This window comes from Saccopteryx leptura, chromosome 1 (genome assembly GCF_036850995.1).
Source record: "Saccopteryx leptura isolate mSacLep1 chromosome 1, mSacLep1_pri_phased_curated, whole genome shotgun sequence".
Lineage (NCBI taxonomy): Eukaryota > Metazoa > Chordata > Mammalia > Chiroptera > Emballonuridae > Saccopteryx > Saccopteryx leptura.
The window spans coordinates 116,200,571-116,216,127 of NC_089503.1; the positions used below are offsets into that span (position 1 = coordinate 116,200,571).

A 15,557-nucleotide genomic window follows, 5' to 3' on the forward strand; every position below is an offset into this window, starting at 1 on the left:
AGAAAAATGGTGTTATATTAATCAACTTAAAGGAATTAATTTGGTTAACCTGCTAGTCTAAAAGACACTGGGGTTAGGCTACCTGATTTGAATCTCAGCTTTGTCTCTTTCTATTTGTTTATCTTGAGGCCACTTGCCTCTCTGTGTCTCAGTTTCTGTGTCTGCAAAATAAGGATAAGAGTAGGCTTGTACTCACAGAGTTGTTCTCAACATTAAAGTGTTTCAGACTTACAAAGACATTGGAAGGAGGTTGCCTAGCAAAAAGTAGAAGCTTGATAGGGTTTTCTGTCATTATTTTGAATCCAATTAGTTTTCTTGTGCCTCTGAATATAAATTAATATAAATGGATACAAATCTTGCTCCATTGGGCTCATTTGAATGTAAATGAAGGGAAGTAGATGCTATGAAGTTAAATCCTTTACAATACCCTCCATATTGTATGATATAAATATTAGAATCTACATTTTACATAGGAGGATTCAGACACCCTAAGAAATTGAGTAACTTAGTAACATCCAGAGAAGTAGTAATGGGTTTGATTTTTAAACCCAAATGTCAGAGGCTCGTAATCATGGATTTTATAATAGTCTTTTTTTATTAGAGTTAAGATTTGGGTCTGACTTTATTAGAGCTGTATTAGAGTTATTAACTGCATATGCAAAGAGGTAAGGGTACAGCATACAGCTTTTGAAATTTAAATTTTAAATTTTGAACTATTATAATATAGTTAAAAAGATTTCTTTGATCAGATTTATCATGTTATTATATCACTGATTTTTTTGAGAATTAAATAAAGTTTATAAAACCTATTATATGGTGACTGATATTAAGTAAGAATTAATAATAAAAATAAGAATATGGAGAAATAGTAACTAGTAATGACAAGTTAACAAATACCTATCTGTAATAATGTATCATATTATTAATGACCCTTAATTTTGGGGATTTTTCTTAAATCTAGAATAGAACATTCTAGTCTACTTAATATTCTAACAAATAACTGTGGTAAGATACCAAAAAATTCAAAAATTATTATTGATATTTTAGGAGAAAAAGTCAGGTTTCTTGTCCTCTCCTTTCTGTAGGGAATGAGGGAAAAAGAATGTGGGAATTTCCTGGTTTGCAGAGACATACTGTGTAGAAAACCCCCTTTTTACTAGAAAGCTTAAAGGACATTTTATAATTTAGGCTAAGCATACAGAGAGATTTTGTAAATATGGTTTTTATACTTGTGTGTGATTAACACCAGGTCAGGATGGCGATGGCATTGTGTTGTAGATGAAGAGGGGAAAGGGAGGGTTATAGGCAGGACTTTCCTTTTCCTCTCCTTTCCTTAATGGCCATTCACAAACTCTTATCCCCTGGCGCCCCGTAGGCTCCCTTCCCACCTTGGAGGCGCATAGTTAATGTATATACCTCTAGACAAAGGGATGGAAAATAAACACTAAAAAGAAATTGGGAATGTCTTTTAATATGTAAAACAACATTTTTTGCTATTATATTACCTTATAAGTTTTAATATGTAGGAATTTTTTTATAAATCCTATAAACAAATGTTATAAGCTAGCTAATGAATTGTGTCATCTTCCCCTTCTCCTCCTTTCCCCTCAAACTTGTGTGTGATCAAAGGTATATAATCTGCCTCAGGGTTATATGCTGAACGCACGATTTGGGTCAGCTATGCCCCGTGTTAGTCATAAGCGGCCGGCATATTAATAAATCTTCTCCTTTAATAAAACTCCTTAAAAATTCATTTGGACTTGCTGTCTCTACATAAACCCAGTGGAACATTACTTTATAACATAACCACACTTGAAATCATACATAAAATTTACTTATATTACAAATACAGATTCCATTATTGACAGTTTGATCAGAATAGTTTATTGTCTGGAAATGTTTTGTTACCTAAAATATGGCTCTTTAAAAATATTCTTTAGATTTGGAAATGTAGGAAAGAAATTATTTTAATCTTCTCCTTCCATATTTTTTCTTGCAAATCCAGGCACCATGCCAGTGACTTTGCACACTTTTACAGAAATACGTATTAATATATTGTGGTACTCTCAAATGATATAATATAATCTGAGTGAGTTAAAGTTGTAAAATATGACAATCTAAAAATGTAGGATACCCCTCACATAAGTAATATTCAAGGACAAAAAGAGTTGAAAGATAAGGTGAACAGTATATTTTTTCTTTAACAGTGTTAAATAACAAAAGTTCAACTTAGTAAATGAAAGATCAAATGGGCTTTATTCAATGATTCATGAATCTAGCAGCTTCCCATGTAACAAATGGGAAGAAGCTCTGCTGAGTTGTAGAAAAGGATAGGTTTTTAAAGACGGAAACGGACAGAAAAACAAAATTATTAACAAAGTACTTATTGTTTCAGGCAAGGTCACCTTCTTAAGGGGAAAGAAAGGGCCTGTTTGGTGGATTATCTCTCTAGTGCTGCCCAGGTAATTTCAGGATGACTAGTCAAAGGTTATATTCCTGAGACAGGCTGAGACTGCAATGAGGTTAAGTATTGACTTGGTTTTGTTTATGTGAGACTTAACTTAAGTGACTGCATTTTGGGTCTGTTGTTTCTTTTCTATGACAGGATGTATAATCTATTCTAAGACATTAGCTTTTGTTGTTCCTAAGCACTGCAAATAGCCTGTGTTCTTCTTTGCTCTTCCTTGGCTTACCTCTGGGAGAATGTAGGCCTTTTTAAAATGGATTTCTACTTTCTTAAATGAAAGTTGAAATCTTTCCAGGTGATAAATAGCTTTGGGTCCGTAACCCAGGCAGGGGAGTTCTCAGCTCACATTGGGCTCTTGAAGGGAATTCCCAACCTTGTAAAATAGTATTCCTCTTGCTCAAATGGCAACAATCAAGCTAGGAAGAACAAATGAGTCCCCTCTGGGAGTAGAACGGAATAGATGTCAAATATTCTAGAGCATTCAGTGCCTTCAGAATGAGAGAAATTATGCATTATACCATTATTCACACAGAGTTATAAATCATTTTCAGGTCTAGTGGTTTTTTGGGGGTTTTTTTGTCAATAAACAACACGTTAAAAACAATCTAATGGTTTTGCAGCTAATACAATGGCTACTGTGATGTTCCTGAGAAAAGAATATGAGTTAACAGGAAACTAAGCAACTATAAAAAAGGAAACACTAAGGATTTTATAAGCCCACCAAGGAGAATCTAGCAATAGTCATTTGTTTTGTACATAATGAAATTATTTCAGCCAAAGAAACTCACAGAAAATTGTCTTATATTCACTTTTGCAAGTTTATCTGAATACATCTTGTATGTAAATAAAACAATTTCTCCTTTCAGCAAACCCCATGCCCTCCCCCTGCCTAGTAACCACCCCCTATCCTGGCAAATAGCAAATGAAAATAAAACCACTGCTGGACATAGCAATATAAAAAACATTTTCTATTCTTATGTGCACTTTTCAACCCAGGGAAAAGAAGAATAAATTCTTTCTTTCGTGCAGCAGTTTCTAAAATATATTCAGAGAGATGCTAGTAAATACTTAAATTTACATTAGCTTTCTCAAAACTTTTTAAGCACTAGAATTCAGTTTCACTTACACTCCGAAGCTAGTCCTCAATATCTTTTTTAAGCCTCTTTTGGCATCTCATTTTCACGCTCCATCTGAGATGACTTGGAAAACATCGGAAAATAACAACCCCGCTTCCACAAAACAACTGCCTGGACACCGCGAATTTCTACATCCATCATTTATGGAACTCTGTTTCTAGGACAAATCTTAAGCGTCAATACTAAAAGATGATTTTATCAGGGTTATTGGAGTTGGCTGCTTCAGTCAGTCAGCACAGTCAGCACCTACTCAGAAACAGCTTTTTAAAACTAATTGAAATAAGAAACATTGCTTGCTGTTATTTTTAAATACTTTTAAAGGAATTATTAGCTTGTTGCACGGGTAGCTTAAAACCCCAACCCAAAGATAAGCCAAAGCACAGGAATCTTCCTTCTGTACCCTTCTCCCTTTTATTTTTTTATTTATTATTTTTTTTGGAGAGATTTTGGAGAGGGGGGAGAGAGAGAGAAAGAGAGAGGGAGGATAAGTGGAACGCATCTACTCATAGTAGTTGCTTCTCATATCTGCCTTGGCAGGGCAAGCCCAAAGATTGGAACCGGTGACCTCAGTGTTCCAGGTCTTTGCTTTATCTACTGTGCCACCACAGGTCAGGCAAAATTGTTATTTATTGATTTGAGAAAGAGGAAGGCAGAAAGAGAGAGAGAGAAGAGAGTGAGAGAGAGAAATTGAGAGAGAAAGAGAGGAAGAAAGAGAGGTCAATTTGTTGTTACACTTACATATATGCACTCATTGGTTGATTCTTGTATGTGCTATGACTAGAAATATCAGGACGATGCTCTAAAAAATGAGCTAAGGATCAAGGCTTTGTTTCCCTCTCTTCTTAATGCAAACCAACTAAAAAGTAGCTTTGTAGTAGAAGCTAAGCCTAAATTAAGTACCCTTGCTGAAAGACTTTTAAAAAAATCTACAGAGATCAATTTCTGGAATCATTCAAGTTTCATAATTTTGAGAAAACTCATTACGGTTTTGATATTGAGGTAAAAGTAGAACATACATATATTGGATACACATATATCACATTGTTTATAAAGGGTTAAGCAAAACCCATTGACTTCCTTAAATGAATATTGTATAGATGTTAAAAAATTATTTTGAATAATTTCAAACAATACTGAAAAATTATTATAGTATATTGTTGTCAAAAGTATTAACTCATTCGTTATTTTTAAATATCATGCATATGTATGCATACAATCAGAAAATATAAATGAATATAAGAAAACATGAATATATTTATCTGTGTACCATTTCAAATATATACATATATTTATATTCACTTATTTATATATCTGTATATATAAATAAAAGTGTATAAAAATGTTCAAAGAAGTTTTCTCTAGGTAAGATACTGATGGGGATTTTCACTTTTGTTTAAACATTCTCTATTGAAATTACTTGATATGTGGTATGAAAAATTCCACAATACCTAACATCAGGTCAGAATCATTTACTTAATATTAGAATTGATTGTAGGTAAAACATGTATAGTTTAAGCTAGTCTCCCATGAACCCGACTTAATCAACACCGAATAACTAATTCTGACTGTTGCTTTTCAATGCTTGTTACTGATGTGATCTCCTTTAAGGTATTATCCTTCAGTGAGCCACTATAAAAATTCTAATATTCTCAAACGTTTTACATTAATTAAGTTCATTTTCAGATCAAATTTTAACATATTTTTATATATTTTTGAAGCTTAATCTCTACAAACCTCAGATTTAGATGAGAAGAAGTAGGTGGAAGAGGAAGGAGTAGCAACAATTGAATTCAATTTGGATTTTGGATAGAGCTGAAAACACATCTGCTTTTTTATTACATCACTTTGAAAAGAAAACAGTTCTGATTTTAGCTAAGTGAAGTTTTTTTTGGTAACTACTTGGATCACATTGAAAAAATCCTATTTAGAATTTTCACTTGGTTACCACAATATTACCACATATTTTTCTGAGCCGTTGGCAAAATGGATCCAGTTTATAAAGTCATTGCTTTTGCATTGAGCTTTTCCCTGTCTCGTATCTTTAGATAAATTTGAAAGCAAAAGCAATACCCAGTGCATTGAATATCTTTAATAGTATAGCTGAAATTTGTAATTTGAAATTCCTAAGCTCTAAGAAGATTTATCTACAGCTTGATTTTACGCTTGAAACTTCCTATGCCTCATAGCAGTTTATAAAGATGGGAGGGGGGGCTTCCTCCTATCACTTACTGCATTTTTCTTAGACTTAAATAAAGTAGACAGAAACTTTTAAAGAACAAATTTTGAAATCAATACAAACATTACAAACATACAAAATGAATACATTTATTTTAATAACATAAATTTGAAGTATAATTTTATCTTACTGAACCTAACCCAGAATGCGGAGTTTAAGGGCAAAGATGTAGCCACAGTTGAGTTTATATTTTTTGATATTACTAATACTAATACAGAAAGTTTATATGTAAAAAGACATTCATGTAACTTAAAATATTTTCAAAGCTTTTTTTTTGTGTTGAAACATTAAGCAGAACTCATTTATACCCCAAATTTTGCAAAAGAGCTATGCTTGTCTGCAAATTTTAAAGCCCAGCTCAAATGCTGATGAGCACTTTAAAAGTTTAACACTTTTCCTTTGACTGGTCTGTTGATTGAAATGAGCTTTTAAATACAAACACTTAGACATTGAAATCAAATGTTGTACCCAAATGAGTGAAAGTAGTTTAAAACATTTCCAAACAACTGAATAAAAAATAAGACATATTTATAAGAATATAAATTTATATAAACTCTCAATTTATATATTTATAAAATACATTTATTAGTATACATATTATTAAAGAATACCATAAAAGGTAATATTTATATAATTTATTGTAAACCTATCTATTTATTTGAATAATTTACTGATCTCCAAGAGTAGGTCTATCTCTCATTAATTCTTGGTTTCCCATTTGAAAAACCTGAACTGCAGTATCACGATGATAATTTCTCTTCTCTTTGTTCCTCTTCATTATGCTGTTTATGTGTATACCATTTCATGCTATAATAGTGAATTATGTATGTGTTAAACTTCAAAAAAAATTAACAAGTCCAAAATTTTTCTTTAAGATTGCAAATTTATAAAATATGTTAGGACATGCCATTTGTCTGTGAATTGAAAAGGATAATCAGTGATACTATCCATCATTTGGATGAGTAATATCGAACAATTCATTGAAAACCAGTCTGTTAAAATGAGATAACTGTACCATATATAACAAAGCTGCCCCCGTCTGCCAAATCTCTCCTCTCCTTTACAATGAAAAGGCTCAGTATTCTCTGAGTACCTCTACCTTATCTCCCACAAATTTCAGGTCTTTGATTTCTATCTTTAGGATATTTGGAGGACTTATGATTTGGTACTTTTGAGCAAATTTATTGTAATTAGAATTACTTTAAATTAAACAATGGATACACTTCATTTTTATGCATGTGTTATAAAAATTTTATCCTCAAAAGTATAGAAGTAAATAGGTATATATGTTCAAAATAGTTGTCTTTATGCATGCTTCTGTATTTGGGGTTATGCTTCTGATCACTGCAATGTATTGACACATAAAATAGATTGACAGTTGAAACGAAGAACAGATATGCCATCCATCTCTCTGATAAGTCAAGTAGATTAAAATGTGAATGGTCGAGTGTTTGTGATAGGCATGTGTTTGCCATAAATCATTCAAACTTTGTTTTTTTGTGTGTATTTAAAATGTTTATAATAAAAAAAAGTTGGTGAATGAAAACAAACAGTGAAAAAAGCATCATATGATTTTTAACTTTCCTGATTAAAAAAAAAAAGAAGTGTACTGCAATTACGGCTTTTTAACCTAGAACAATTCTTTTAATGGTCTTCATTCTCTCTTTCTCTCTCCTCTCTCTCCCGCCTTTCTCTCTCCCCCTAAAGCTCCATTCTGACTTAGACAAGGGAGAGGGCACTGTTAAATACACCCTCTCAGGAGATGGCGCTGGCACCGTTTTTACTATTGATGAAACTACAGGGGACATTCACGCAATAAGGAGCCTGGACAGAGAAGAAAAACCTTTCTACACTCTTCGTGCTCAGGCTGTGGACATAGAAACCAGGAAGCCCCTGGAACCTGAATCAGAGTTCATCATCAAAGTACAGGATATTAACGATAATGAGCCTAAGTTTTTGGATGGACCGTATGTTGCTAGTGTCCCAGAAATGTCTCCTGTGGGTGAGTAAACAAACCAGAATTTTATCAGTTGCTACAAGACTTTTTCACACTTATTTTCTGCAGGCTGATGTAAGCATCTTACTTGTAACCCAGAAGACTGGTCTTCCACTGCAGAGGATACAATTATTTTCATTTATTTTTTTCAACTTTCTATTTAAGTTTTTTTTTTTTACTTCATTCAAAATATATAAATAGATACAGAAATACCTAGGATATATTATATTCTTCACTTTTTCCAATCTTTACATTTTTCTTAACTCACAGAATTCCTTTGTACTTTTAGTACAAAATTCACTTTGTACTGATATTGGCATTACAATTCCAGACACCAACATTGCTGGAGGTAGCCACCACTCTCACCAAATACCCAATAGTAATTCTTGGCTAAAAGTAAATTATCCAAAACATGTATCACACCTGAGCCTGAAAGCATTGCAGAAAGGGGGAAAGAATTGCATCTTTGTGGCTTCAATGGAGATTCCAGAAGGATGATTAGTTTTCCTTGTGGGTATAGGTCACCCATAGTAGTTAAGCCATCACTCTAGGAAACAAATACCATTAATCAGTCATTATTAGAATAATCTTATAACTAAGTATAGTATCATTATCATTCTCAATAATAATAATATAAAATTTACATTTCAACAATAACCAAATTTTACAAAATCTTTCATATCTATTCCAAGGTCGATGAGTTAACAATTCCAGCTTTAATAACAATTTTAAATTATAATGTTTATTTCTCAATCACCATTTAAAATCCCTTTTTTTAAAAAGTGAATTTCAGTTTCTAGCATATTTGCAAGATAAAGTTACTCATCACTTCCAAATCACAACTTGAAACTCCTGTGTGAGACATTGTTAATATTTCCTACATCTGACTTCCTCAGGGGGCTTCTGCTGCTTTAACAGCCATATTAGACACACAAAGAAGTTGCAGAGTACTCTGCGGGCAGAAGCAGGTTACGGGTTATAAGAGTTGTCACATGGATTGACCATATATGCACTTGAAATTGTGTCTGTCACCTCACTAAGCTTTCAAAGACTATATTCCTTCCTTGACCTGAGAAATTAGCTCAGAGTAGTTCACTTATATTTGTGTGCATGCCCAAGGCTGCATGTATTACTACTCAGTTTCTGCTACGTTTTCTCAGCTGCCTCTTTATGGCGCCCTCTATGGTTGCTAGAGATTTAGTTACACAACTGGAAGATGTCTTAGAAAAGTAGACCCTGAAAATGGTGAAGAGTAATTTTAGAAAACTGTGCTCTGATTTTACGGGGGGGGGGGGGGAAGAAATGTATTTTGAGAAAGAGTATGGCCTTTAAGAATACAATGCTTTTCAGTAATAAACGATTTAGCCTAGTGCTGACTTCATAAAAATTGGAGATATTTATATGAATTCATGAACTTCAATGACACTTTATTACCCAAATTACATCCTTAAAACAAAAATTCACACCCCTTTGTTGTATTAAAAAATTCCCTTATAAACGATTAAGTCTTTTGTTGTTCCGAGTAGCTGCAGAGTCTGAGCCCTTAAATAAAGGGGTCACTCTAGTGCCTGAGGAAACAAACCTGAAAATCAGGCAAGTGATAGGTGAGAGAACAAAATAGTTTTTGTACACTCTTGAGTGAGACATGGTATTCTGGGCTGCTGTGATGTAGCAGAATGATCTATGGAAAAATATACTGCATCTGCATAATGTACTCTTTTCAAAGAAACACTAAACAGTATAAATACCACATGCAAATTACATTTTTAAAAATGAATATTTACCAAGCACCAACTTTGCCTTTTCCCACAATCCCACCTACACGCATATAACAAAAAACACAGCAGACCCAGTTATATTTGCAGTATTTGTTGTTTTTGCTTTTACATGGCCAACCTGGAACTAACCAAAACCAACTTGCATCCATGCAGGCATCATACTGCTGTTCCCAGAGCAGTGAACTCCATTGCCAAGCACATCCTCTTACCATATAGACACGCTTCACTGCTCTAAGTCTCTTTGTTTAACAATTATTCTTTTCTTTATTATCTTTCCCCAAACCCCATCTAGTCAATTCTTGCCTTTGTATGATTTCCCTTAGAATTTCAAAATAATATTTGGTCAAGACCAGATGGAGCTCACCATAGTATATTGGGCAGTATAGCTATTGTTTCAGCAAATCACAGTCAATTTTAAATATCTGTATTTAATATATGGTGATAGAAAATGATTTGACTTTGGGTGATAGACACACAACACAATCAGCAGTTCAAATACTATGAAGATGCTCACCTAAAATCTATGTGTTATTGTTATAGTGTTACCCCATTAAATTAAATTTCAAAAAGAAAACAAGAAATCACAAAGAATAATTAATTACTCTATCAAAAGTGGTGAATTCTTTCTCAGTCACTTTAAAAACAATTTTTTATATTTTGTGGGAATATTTTGGCACGAGACTACAATGACTAGCTTTAATATATTCTACTCAAATACAAATGATTGGTGAAACTATTGATTTTATATAGTTTTAAAACATAATACTTTAGCCCTGGCCGGTTGGCTCAGTGGTAGAGTGTCTGCCTGGAGTGCAGAAGTCCCGGGTTTGATTCCCGGCCAGGGCACACAGGAGAATCGCCCATCTGCTTCTCCACCCCTCCCCCTCTCCTTCCTCTCTGTCTCTCTCTTCCCCTCCCGCAGCCGAGGCTCCATTGGAGCAAAGATGGCCCGGGCGCTGGGGATGGCTCCTTGGCCTCTGCCCCAGGTGCTAAAGTGGCTCTGGTCGCAACAGAGCGACGCCCCAGAGGGGCAGAGCATCGCCCCCTGGTGGGCATGCCGGGTGGATCCCGGTCGGGCGCATGCAGGAGTCTGTCTGTCTCTCCCCGTTTCTGGCTTCAGAAAAAAAACAACAACAACAAAAAAAACATAATACTTTAATGCAGTATTTTTCAACACTGCTTTAACGTGTCTGTTTCTAAAAATCACTGAAAATAAAGACAAATTAGTTGTTTATTCACTTATAATTAATTAAATAAACACTTTAAGTTTTTATTTTTTTAATTTTTTCTTTTATTTTTCCGAAGTTAGAAACAGGGATGCAGTCAGATGTCCGCATGCACCGGACCGGGATCCAACTGGCATGCCCACCAGGGGGCGATGCTCTGCCCATCTGGGATGTTGCTTTCTTGCAGCTAGAGCCATTCTAGCACCTGAGGCAGCGGCCAGGGAGCCATCTTCAACCCCGGTCAACTCTGCTCCAATGGAGCTTTGGCTGTGGGAGGGGAAAAGAGAGACAGAAAGTAGAGGGAGAAGGGTAGAGAAGCAAATGCGCTTTTCTCCTGTGTGCCCTGACTGGGAACTGAACCAGGACTTCCACACGTGAGGCCGACGCTCTACTGGTGAGCTAGCTGGCCAGGCCTAGAATGTTTTCAATTTTAATGAAAGAGAAGAATTGAGCAGTCTAAAAATAGATATAATGAAATAGCTTATTTTTTAATATAAAATATCAACAATATTGGAACATCAAAATAAAGTTTATAAGACAAATATCTTTTTACCAATAATGAATTGTACAACTGAAAACATGAAGAACAATTAACCTTTAATGAAGATTAACTAAAGTGAAAATTATAAAAAACATAACTGTACAAAAGGGAGGTGGCGGTGAGTAGGGTATGCAAAGATTTCAGAAGGAAATCAACATTTAAGACATGTATGACAATGGAATATATTTAGTTCTTGAAAGCTGAAGAAAATTCTAGTGAATCTATGAATTGTTTGAGAGAAAGGTCACTTTACTAACTTATGCGACATCCAATATGCCATGGAAGTGACATTTATAGTTAAAGTGCTTTTATTCTGACCTAAGGAAATTATTTAATGATCCTGATATTCCCCAACTCAGTGTTACTCCTTGGAGACAAATTTGGTCCTTATGAACATGGTCTTAATTCTTTAAGATCACTAGAATAACAATGAATTACAGTAACGTGCCCTCTTCCATATCTGGTAATTGTACATCACTAGAGTATGCAATTTAAGTTATTTTTCCTAGGGTGCTGACAGGTTTAACATCTTTAAATTCATATTCATACTTGTAGTATCTTCCTCTGCCTAAGCTAAGCCATTTTGAGGCAGCTGATTGGGTTATTGGTAACCAGGTCTTGATGACACATTTTGTAGATGTCAATTCTGAATCATAATTTATATAATAAGACCTACCTTTTTCTGAGCAACAGTTAAGGGCCAGAAGATTTAACTAGAGATTTCTATTTTCTATTTTATTTAATTATTATAATAAGTTCATGGAGTGTTATTTACTATTTGATCTTTATTTTTATATGAAAACTTCATCCCTGTGTATCAAGAAAGTAGGAATCAGTCCCAGGGTCTTTAAAATGAAATTAATTGCAATTAATTATAACTTTTATTTTTGAGTTAGTGATTTTTAAAATGTTTTTGAAGGGGTTAAATTTAGTTTTTTTATCTCAGTTGAGCTGGTTTTTTTTGGAATGCATATTATATTATTATATTATATTTACTATATTAATTTGAGAATGGGTTATCAAATCATAAAAAAAATCTGAAGAATAAATATGTCTTATTCACTGATGTAAAAAAATAACTTTCAATAAAGCAAGGTATACCTAAAGAAATTTCACTGCTGGCTTAAAAAACAAACAAATAAAAAAACCCAACAACATAAAACTATTAACATGCATTCTTTGATTGCTTTTTTAAAAAACTTTTATTTATTGATTGGAGAGAGAGAGAAAAAGGGAGAGAGAGAAAAACATCAGTTTTTGCCTACACTTATTCATGCATTCATTTGTTGATTATTGTATGTGTCCTAACTGGGTTTTGAACTCAAAACCTTGATGTATTGAGATGATTCTCTACACAACTGAGTTATCTGACCAGGGCTGTTCCCTTGTTTTCTTAACACAAATTTTATTTTGCTTTACATGAAGTTTGAGGACAAATGCTAAGGTGAAAATTTTGGTAGAGATTGGAGTAGATTATTAAACAGAATATTTCTTATATGGTCATACTTAAATAGTCCAATTCTAGGAAGGGAACAGGAAGACTGTGACTATACTTAGCATTAATTTGTATTATTATTATTATTATTCAGAAACATATATAAATATTCACATTTTCTTGCTTTTACAGAAGTGCCATAGGTAAACAAAGCAAAGCATATCTTTTCTCTATTCCTGTGAGTCAACCATGATCACAGAAAGCAGCTCAAGTAGTGTAGTAGGAACAGGTTAACCTATCATTGATTTCTGTGTGTCCCATAACCAGAGTCTTTGTCAGGAGGTGAGAGACCAGAATATTGGCTGTTTTCTACAAATAAATACATTTTCCTTGTATAATCTAAATATAATCCTTAAAGTCAGAAAATTAATTTTAATGCACTGTTGCAATCTAATCCTTACACCCCATTCAGGTTTCATGAAATGCTTCAGTAATGTCATATACAACAAATTGTTCAAGTTTAAAATAACGTATTGGTTTCCTTTTGTCTGGGATAGTTCCATATCTTTTCTTGACTTCTATAACTCTAACAGTTTTAAAGATTTCTGGCCTTTTTTAAAAAAAATAACTGAGAGGCAGGGAAGCAGAGATAGATTCCTACATGCTCCTGATGGTGATCCACCCAGCAAGCCCCCTACTGATGCTCTGTCCATCTGGTGCTGCTGCTCTATTGCGTGGCAACCGAGCTATTTTAGCGCTTTAGGCGAGCCCATGTGAGGCCACGGAGCCATCCACAACACCCAGGGCCAACTTGCTCAAACTATTTGATCCATGACTTCAAGAGGAGAAGAGAGGGAGAGAAGAGAAAGAGAGGGAAGGAGGAAAGATGGAGAAGCAGATGGTTGCTTCTCCTGTGTGCCCTGACCAGGAATCTAACCCAGGACTTCTACACAACAGGCAGATGCTTTAACATTGAACCAAATGGCCAGGGCTGCCACTTCTTTTTTAAAGAATGTTCCTCATGTTAAGTTTTTCTGATGTTTCCTCATGTATTAATTCTGCAATTTTATTTGATACATGACAAAGGAAATGCAGTATTTATTTTGTATCTTATCAGGTGAAACATGATTTGGGTTTTTCCCACTATTAATGGTGTTCATTTTTATTACTTAATATAGTTTTTGTATTAGTTACCAATGGCTGTATAAAAACTAACACAAAACCTAACCATGCAAAACAATAAGCATTTATTTCTCACAGGATTATTGGTATCCAGGATTGGCTTCACTGGGCACCTCTGGCTCAAAGTCTTGCAAAGTTTGCAGCCAAGCCATTAGCTGAGGCTATGGTCTGGTCTAAATACATAATTACAAGGAAGCAGAAATTTTCTTCCATGTAGTCCCTTGCCTCATGGACCTCTCTGAAGGACTACCCCACATGGTAGCTGGCTTTCTTCATGTATCTAAAAGCAATAGAGACAAAATATCTTTGATCAAAACCACAATCTATTTATAACCTAATCTTGAAAGTGACATCCCATTTCTTCTTTTATATTCTGACTGTTAAAAGTAAGTTCAGCCCACTTTCAGGGAGTAAGTTTACACAGAACCATGAATACACAGAACCTGGGATCATTAAGGATTCTCTTATAGTCTGCGTACCAAAGCCCACCCTCTGCCCACAAGTACTCAGACTTCTCTGTCATGAAATTATATAGCCCTTTTCTAAGATGGCCATACTTATATCCCATTATTGTATAAGTTCAAAGTCCAGAAACCATCTAAATCAAGGTGCAATTGAGGTTTCTTGAATTATTTCTCTTAATCTCTAGACTTGTGATAGTAAACAGACCAGTTATTTAGGCTGTCACACACACACGCACACACAGCCTACAATGGTGAAATATGCATGAGATAATTTCTTTAGACATTTCTGTTCAAAAAAAGGGGAAATGAACAGCATTAAAGGAGTTAATGGTCCATCACATTTCTGAAATCTAGTTGATAAATGTTGAATGCTCGTTGATTAGGTTCAAGTTCTGGGAATAGTTATCCAGGGTTCTGGGTTCTTGGTACTACCTTCTGAAGCATCCTTTCTTTTTTATTATATATAGCATGTACTTGCAACCAAGCAGTTCTCTTATTTAACTTCCTGCCCATAGAATGTAATGAGTCCAAAGGCCTCCCTTCACTAAACAATCTTTTTCTTTCATCCTGTGGTCCATGCTTATGATGCTTTTACACATAGAATTTTATCAGAACTTTATAGGTAGTACAGAAATCCTGTGAGGTTGTTTCTTTTGTTGTGTTGTTGTTCACTGAGTCAACAAATCCCTTAAATATAAATCCTTCTCTACCTTAGACCTAACTGAGATTCCTGAGTGACAAAGTCCTTACATGAATTAGGATCCTTACTGTTTGGTGGAGACGGTTTTTGAAGCACACGTAGCATTAATCTCTTAAGAGAGAATTTGACTCACTAAATGGTGAGTAAATAGGCCATCCTTGATCTTTCTAAGATTTTAACAAAAGATTTTACAGTCACTACCATGGCTTTATCTGTTGACCATACATTCTTGTGTGCCTTGGTTTTAATCTATGCTTAGAAACCATTTCTTAATTTTACCATCCTTTACCATTTGGAATGACCAGGAATCTTTAAAACCCACAAGACCTAGATCTTTTTTGTTTAAAAGTCACTAGGTCCATTTTCTGTTGTTCAATAAATGCAGACAACAGTTTT

The 15,557-nt window shown here is 34.3% G+C and overlaps 1 protein-coding gene and 1 non-coding gene across 5 annotated transcripts in view; both read left to right on the forward strand.

The window, feature by feature from the left end:
* CDH12 (cadherin 12) overlaps window positions 1–15,557 on the forward strand; it is a 979,368-nt gene that overhangs the window by 813,389 nt on the left and 150,422 nt on the right. For all 4 annotated transcript variants that reach the window (XM_066374045.1, XM_066374074.1, XM_066374064.1 and 1 more), the window contains exon 5: window positions 7,547–7,841. In XM_066374045.1, coding sequence (XP_066230142.1) covers window positions 7,547–7,841 — 295 coding nt within the window. The remainder of the gene's footprint in view (window positions 1–7,546; window positions 7,842–15,557) is intronic.
* Window positions 10,384–10,459, forward strand: TRNAS-GGA (transfer RNA serine (anticodon GGA)). Its single transcript has one exon. It is a non-coding gene; the product is annotated as a tRNA-Ser (tRNA).